Source organism: Seriola lalandi, unplaced genomic scaffold, assembly GCF_002814215.2.
Source record: "Seriola lalandi dorsalis isolate HSWRI2012SDOR001 ecotype SW California unplaced genomic scaffold, Sedor1 jcf7180002054479, whole genome shotgun sequence".
NCBI lineage: Eukaryota > Metazoa > Chordata > Actinopteri > Carangiformes > Carangidae > Seriola > Seriola lalandi.
Window position 1 is genome coordinate 189,717 of NW_019525032.1, and position 7,544 is coordinate 197,260.

The following is a 7,544-nucleotide window of genomic DNA, read 5'->3' on the forward strand; positions in this document are numbered from 1 at the left end:
GTAATGCTAAGCTACTTAGCTTTGCATGGTAACAAAGAGAAGATAAACACACGGTTCAAACTTCCACTTTAGTTCTTGTGTTTTTTGGTTTTGGAAAAGTGAATAAACCCCGAGCCTCCAAACTGAAGCGCTCAGAGCCACATGTGGAGAAACCCAAAGCCTGATCCACCTGCCGTCACCAGCTGCTTTTTTTTTTCCCGGGGGGGGGGGGGCCGTCGTATCACATCAGGGGATTTGAGTTTGTGCACTGATGCCGTCAGATCGTCCTCTCAAACTTAAAGTGTTTTCTGCTCTGGTGTGTTAATAGAAAAACATTTATTTAAATGATTAAACTGCAGCAGGAATGTTGTTCTGAAATCCTCTCTGCACGTCTGCCTCCTGACCTGCGAGATAAACTCTATCTGAGATCTGACCTCAGAAACCTGACGCCCAGTGGCCACGTATCCAAATATAACCTCAGTCTGATGTGAGGGTTCGTGTTTCTTCGATCGCCTCTGTTCTGGATTTATTTTGACGCGGATGAACCGAAAGGTTTCGGACGGGAAATCCTCCCAAAAGTGGGAAATATATTTGTATTATAAAAACAAATGAGTTACTGTGAAAAAGAAAGACGGCGTTTAATTCTGGTGGGAATCACCTTCAATCAATGTCCTGCCGGGGGAAGACGACATACCAAATCTAATCTCTAATCTTCTTAAATAACTGTTATTAACACAAGCAGCCAACGTCACACCTGGTTAGAAGAAGTGAAGCAGCTCTGCTGGTGCTGCAGTTTGTCACGACTCACACAGGCTCAACGCTTTATACCAGAGAGGTCTGATATCACAGTTCTGGTTCGTGTGTTTATTGTCGGTGTGTCTGGGTTTTTTAAGAATTGACTGTAGTTCTCTGTTTAGCTAAGTATTGTCCACATTTCCTGCCCTCTGGTTGTTTTGTCGACGCCCACATTATTACAGTGTGCTGAGCCTCATAAAGTCGTGGTAACGGCTCCTCGGTGCAGCTCTTGATGTTCTGACATGAAAATAACAATGCTCAGGAAAGGAATGCAGTATTTATACTTGGTGTTAAACGTTGCTCATGTGTATATTGTACTTTGTGGCCGTTGGTCACCGTGGAACAAAAGCTGTGCTTCACTCGACCTCCGATAGGCTCCAGGCATTGCCGTGAATTGGGTTTGGATTCCTGCAGATGAAGTTACCGCCCCCCAGGGAGGAGTAACGTGTCCCCGGACAGTCTGATAGCTTCCCGGCCTTCCCGCCGTAATAAAGTTTTCATTAAGCGCAGGGACGCCGGGATCAGAACAGGCTGGAAGTCTGCTTTCACTGAGGTCGGCGGCTCTGGAGCTGCTGGTGTGTTACAGTATGAACAGTCGGCATCGCAGTGACACCAGAGTTTCATTATCAAACATCGGCCCCAACGTGATGAAACATCCTTAGAAAACCTCATAATTACTGCTCCTTTATTTTTACTGCTTCTTCACGATGATTAACCAGGTTTCTAAAGGAGGTCGTCGGTTTAAAGATGCTAAAGTGTCTAAATGAAATTAACAAGGTTTTTCTTTTTGTTTCCTGTTGCAAAAAAACACTTTGTTTACTTTAGTTTGTGTTTATGCTGTTACTTATTTTTCAGTTTGCACATTATGTAAATATCTTTACAAACCTTCTTATTTACGGTTGATTTGTTATTTTTCTTCTTTATACTATATTTATTACTCGTTGTTTTTCTTCTACCTCGCTTCCTCTGCTGCAGGAACGAGTGTGGGGTCAATAAAGGTTTATTTTCTCTCCAGGACGAGCACAGCTCACAAACTGCCTCCGTTTCTAGAAACTAAACAAAAATAAAATCTAAAATCCCAACGTGCCTCTGATCAGGGATCATGAGTGTGTGAGATGTGTCTGACGTCGTCTCCCCTCGTCCACCAGGACGTGGAGGTGCCTCTGCACCTGCTGCGCTACGTCTGCCTGTTCTGCGGGAAGCACGGCCTCTCCCTGATGAAGGAGTGCTTCGAGTCGGGAACTCCAGAGAGCCTCCCCTTCGCCATCGCCCACGCCTTCATCACCATCGTCTCCAACGTGAGTGTGCGCCGACCGGACGAGGAGACCGGCATCCACGCCTGAAACATTCTGACTCATCAATAAGTTCTAATAAATGGAGTTAATGAATTGGGAAACTGTGTTGTTAGTTAGTTTCAGCTGGTCGCTGTAGTTTGAGATGTGTCCGGTGAAGATTCTCCGCTGTGCGTTGTGACGATGTGAGTTTGACGTTTGATGTTTTTGCTTGTGCCCACAGATCCGCATCTGGCTGCACATTCCCGCGGTCATGCAACACATCATACCGTTCCGCACCTACGTAATACGGTGAGTTCACGCCCAACATTTTTAACCGAGGCTACAGTTTGATTTCATGACGGAACAAAGACAGAACAAACCTGCACAGAACAATCAGCCAATCCCCATTACTGACGATAATTAACTTAATTCATGCATTGTTTTTCAAAACAAAGAGCTTTACATGATTCTCAACAGATTACTACTTTAAGAAATAGAAATTATGCAGCAAAAATCGAGATTTAAAATAAAATAAACCAAAATAAAAGTGAAATAATCCAAAAATATATATTTGTATAGAATCCAAACAAATCAAAGTAAAATGTGCATGAAATGAAAATAATCTTTTAATAATCTCTCAAATGTATATTCTTATCTGTGTGCAGGTGAGCACAGAGCACTTTTCTGCTCGTTTGTCAGTTTAATTAAATAAATAAAATCCAGTCGAGGATCTTCCTCTCAGCTCTGGTGACAAAAAGAAGTGAGGAGAACATTTTTCCAGTTGAGTGGGAGCTCCTGCGCAGCCGCCTGACGTCTGTGTTGTGGTGTGTAGTTGACGGAGAAGCTGCCATTTTGTCGAACACCTTTCTTTCCCCCGTCAGCGCAGCGTTGAACAAACTCTGCTCCCAGATCAGATCGCAGCGTCGGCTCAGGAGCGCTGACGTCTCCACTCCGAAACAGAATAAATCAGAAACCCAGATATGATCACTGGGGTGTAAACGCTGACCTTCCCACTGTTGTGTTGTTCTGTGTTGTCAGGTATTAAAACCCTCCCTGTTTCACCTTTTTTTTTTAAATGCTTTGTTTAAATATTAGCGTCATTGTGACGGATTTGATGTTTGCTGTCGTTTGACGTGAAGCAGCCAGACGAGCTCGATTCTGTCTCTCCCTCCCTCCCTCCCTCCCTCCCTCACTCAGTGCACCTTGCTCTTTCGCGCTCTCTCCCCCAAATACCAAAGTGCCACACGTTAGTTGCTAGGAAGAGCTTCCGTCGCCGTGGCAACAGTTGCCAGGCCTCCAGTCAACCTCTCCTCACATGACCCTAGAGGAGGCAGAGAGCCGGCAGAGCTGGTCATGTGACGCAGGCTGGCTGATGCTCTGCTGCTTCGCCGGCTCTTCTGTCTGACTGAACTCCGGCTCTCAAACCGTTACTGGGATGAAAGTCATTATTGAAAGCCTGAAAGCTCCCTGATTTCATTGTAACGGCTGGAGTTCATGTGACGGAGGAGCAGCTTCTGTCTGTGAAGCTCGAAGATTAAGATTTAGATGTTGTTGTTTTTTTTTTCCTGTTAAAGCTAAACGGGACTCTAAAGGACAAAACGCAGCAGCGGTGAATGATGCACGACAACATACGTGTCGACACCTGCACTGAGCTGCAGGATTAAGGAACAAAGCTGCATGTGGAGACGTGAGCAACACAAAATACAGACTATGAGGAAATCTGAAGCTTTGAAAAGTGCACGAACAGGAAATCTTTAAAAAAGCGAAGACTCAGCGAGATTAATGTTACAAAAGCCCCCGGGGCCGTAAACTCACCCCGAACCCAGCAGGCCCGGGAAAAGAGTTGAATGTATTTATTTATTTATTTTCTGGCTTTATTGTGTTTGCCACAGTGAGAGAGAGAGAGAGAGAAACTCTACCAGGTGTCACAAAACACAAGCATCAGACGGGATTGTGCCTGAATAAAAATGACAGAAGAAGTTACAGATGTTGTGTAAATCAGAAAGTATTGCTCAGCTGTTGGATGGATGAGACTGTGACATGAGTCCAGTGAGTCTGAGTGACTCTTCCTTAAAGAACACCATGATGTAAAGTCTGAATTACCGTGACATCTGGTTCAGAGGTTCCTCTCCTCCCGTCCGGAGGATTCGTCAACACTTCGGTGATGCCGTGACTCGGCGGGAGGCGGCTGTGGCTCAGGTGGCGCAGCGGGATGTCCGCCCCTCACAGGGCTGGCGGCTCGATCCCCGGCTCCTCCTGTAAATCAGTAAATGGAAAATCGAACTTATTAGCAACAGCTATAAACTGTTTGTGCAACACATCAGTTTCATGCTTTGTTTTGCAACTGCGTTACATTAAATTACATCGTCCGTATTAAATAAATAGATAAACAATTACCAAGATACTTGCAAATCTAATGAAATTTCATTAGCTGCACCTGTTCTGTTTGTTTAGTGCCAATTAGCAAATGTTAGCATACACCATGCTAACTCGAACGATAAACTTCATACCTGTTAAACCTCTGCATTTCCATAGTTTTCATGATTAGCTTGCTGACATGAGTGAAGCCTCAGAGCTGCAGATCTGCTGCGTGGCTTGTTACAGTTTCCATTAGATGAGTGCAACATCTGGAGGAATACATCTGTAAGGAGCCCATGTAAACTAAGTAAAAGTCGAGTGTAGCTGTTGATGTTAATGTTCACCATGCTGGTTAAGTTGTTGACTTGTGGCCCGGAAACTCTAAATTAAATTTCACATTTTCCCCCGTCAGTTCGTTATAAGCTCGTTCTCAGGCTTCAGTCCAGTTTTGCATCTCAGTAGCCGTTTGTCCTTTTTTTTAATCTCCTTTGATCAGCAAAACTCAACCCCCTTCAGCAGCAGCTGGAACCTCCCAGCTCATCACAACACATCTGAAAACCACACAGCCAGCTACGAGCGGCTCAGAGCGAACACTGGATGAGTCAGCAGCGCTCCGCCGTTGATCAGATATCTCGGTGAACTCCTACGCGCGTCTGGAAAAGGAATGTGATTAAAAATCAATCTCAAAGATATGAACAAAGTTTTTCAAACGTCTGAAAAGTCGGTTCCTTAGAAAAACTGTGAAAATGTGAGTGAAAAACAAACTGAGCTCGGTGCCGTCGGGTCGATCACAGGCAGCATCTCTTGAAATGTGATATTTTGGATGAATTTAACATCTTTTCTTCATCACAGTGGCGATGACACTGACCTCACTCGCTCATATTCTTCCTGGTCTTCCACCCAGCGGTTAGCGCAGAGGACAGTGGGTTTGATCGGTCTGTCTGAGTGTCGGTGGGTAACTCCTGCGCCGCTGTGTGCAGGTATCTGTGTAAGCTGTCGGACCAGGAGCTGCGGCAGAGCGCGGCGCGCAACATGGCCGACCTGATGTGGAGCACGGTGAAGGAGCCGCTGGACAGCGCGCTGTGCTTCGACAAGGAGAGTCTGGACCTCGCTTTCAAATACTTCATGTCCCCCACGCTCACCATGAGGCTGGCCGGACTCAGCCAAATCACTGTGAGTCGCACAGACGCCGCTCCGCTCGCTCTCACCTCGTCTGTCTGTCCTGTCTGACACTCCTGTGATTCTCAGTTTTAGTTTCCAAACCGTCGACACGAGAGCAGCTTCAGGGTTTTCCTCATTAAAGCCTCAGCTGCAGTAAAACCTGCTCTAACGTTTGATGAACGTTTCCCGTGATGGAAGATGAAAGTATTGACACGTTAATGAAAGTGTTTTTCTCTTGCAAGAGATTTCTAGGTTTTAGAGGGCAACACGGTTTTAAGAAAGTGTTTCCTCAGGTCTCGAGTGTGGAAATCTTTCCTGGTTTTTAGAAACAAAAGAAAAGTTTTTGAATAGAAAATGAAAATGCACATATCCTCTGTACGGTGGCCACTTCAGGACATTTCTGACTTCTTTGTCAGACTTGAAGCAGCTGCTACGCTAACATGCGTTTAGTTAGAATTTTAAAATGTTAATACTCGGCATGTTTTAGTGATTAGCATGTAGAAATAATAATGTTCCTCACAGACAATAAGTGACTGAGCAGGTTTTAGATGCTGAATTTTGAATCTCATTATAGTGATACACGTGTCGTTATAATTAAACCTGCTGTTGATTAATATGCCGTGTGAATATCTGCAGGAAAGTAAACAGAGTTGCAGTAACACGTCAGTATCTTACCGAGGCCGAAGATCTGTGTGATGAGTGTTCAGAAGAAACTGATGATACAGCCAACGGCTTTCTTTTCATGTGAACGTTTTGTCGTGACTCTGATGGGAAATAACCTTGTACAGAGACGTATGATGCATCGCTTCTTCACTCATTGTTACAAACGTGTGTGTGTGTGTGTGTGTGTGTGTGTGTGTGTGTGTTTTCTCAGAATCAGCTCCACACATTCAACGACGTCTGCAACAACGAGTCTCTGGTCTCTGACACAGAAACGTAAGTCGGCTGAAAGCGATCAGATGCCTGAGCACAAAGGCGTCCGTGAAGCTGGAACTTTATTGAACAGGAATAATAATAATAATAATAAACTTTATTTGTATAGCAGCTGATGAAATGATGAAAAAATTAATACGTTTTGAGCTTTCTTTTAAAAATACTTAGTGAGCTGCCTCTGTGATGCAGCTGTGCAGCGACCTGCGGAGCTCGGCTCAGTCGTGATCTCAGTCGAGCAAACGTGTGATTCCCGAGTTGGCAGTAAATATTTTACGGCACGTGTGAATGACGTGTGATAAAATGACTAAAGAGGAAGAAAACACATGTTCCTGTCACCTTTTTTATTTTATTTTTTTTACACCTGCTGGGGTGATAAAACGATGAACACAACAGGTGTCACTATGCACGTCTTACATGACGGGAGCTGCAGCTTCCTGCTCGACGTGTTGAACTCCCGTAAACCTCTGTCACTCTTTTCCAGGTCCATAGCAAAGGAGCTGGCTGACTGGTTGATCCACAACAACGTGGTGGAGCACATATTTGGACCCAATTTGCACATTGAGGTGAGGCAGTGACGTAAACTGACACCATGTGTTTCTGTGTTCGTATGTGAACGTGTTGTATTGTGGCTTAAATGCACAGACTCGCTTCTCCAGTTCCTTCATCCAGTTTGTGTGTGTGTGTGTGTGTGTGTGTTTTCCAGATCATTAAACAGTGCCAAGTGATCCTGAATTTCTTGGCTGCAGAGGGCCGACTCAGCACGCAGCATGTGGACTGTATCTGGGCCGCAGCCCAGGTAAGACGGGACAGATTAACACCTGACCGTACACGGCTTTATTCCAGCCCATTAACCTGTTAGTTCCTCTGTGGAGCCACATCAGTGACATCACTGTGAGGGATGAAAGCAGCAGCGTCTGTCTGTCGTGGTTCACTTGTTCTAGTTTTAGTATCGTGCTCCTCAGAGGTAGAAACAATAAGAAGAAGAAATAAGTTGTTTTCCACTGGATTTCAACTCAGAAATCCACCCCCGCAGACAATCCCCCC

The 7,544-nt window shown here is 45.0% G+C and overlaps 1 protein-coding gene across 1 annotated transcript in view; it reads left to right on the forward strand.

Annotated features, from left to right (window-relative positions):
- Window positions 1–7,544, forward strand: part of usp34 (ubiquitin specific peptidase 34) — a 58,320-nt gene that overhangs the window by 13,798 nt on the left and 36,978 nt on the right. Inside the window, exons 5-10 of the mRNA XM_087175648.1 lie at window positions 1,923–2,072; window positions 2,290–2,357; window positions 5,387–5,579; window positions 6,442–6,503; window positions 6,982–7,063; window positions 7,204–7,296. Of these exons, the coding sequence (XP_087031774.1) occupies window positions 1,923–2,072; window positions 2,290–2,357; window positions 5,387–5,579; window positions 6,442–6,503; window positions 6,982–7,063; window positions 7,204–7,296 (648 nt within the window). The remainder of the gene's footprint in view (window positions 1–1,922; window positions 2,073–2,289; window positions 2,358–5,386; window positions 5,580–6,441; window positions 6,504–6,981; window positions 7,064–7,203; window positions 7,297–7,544) is intronic.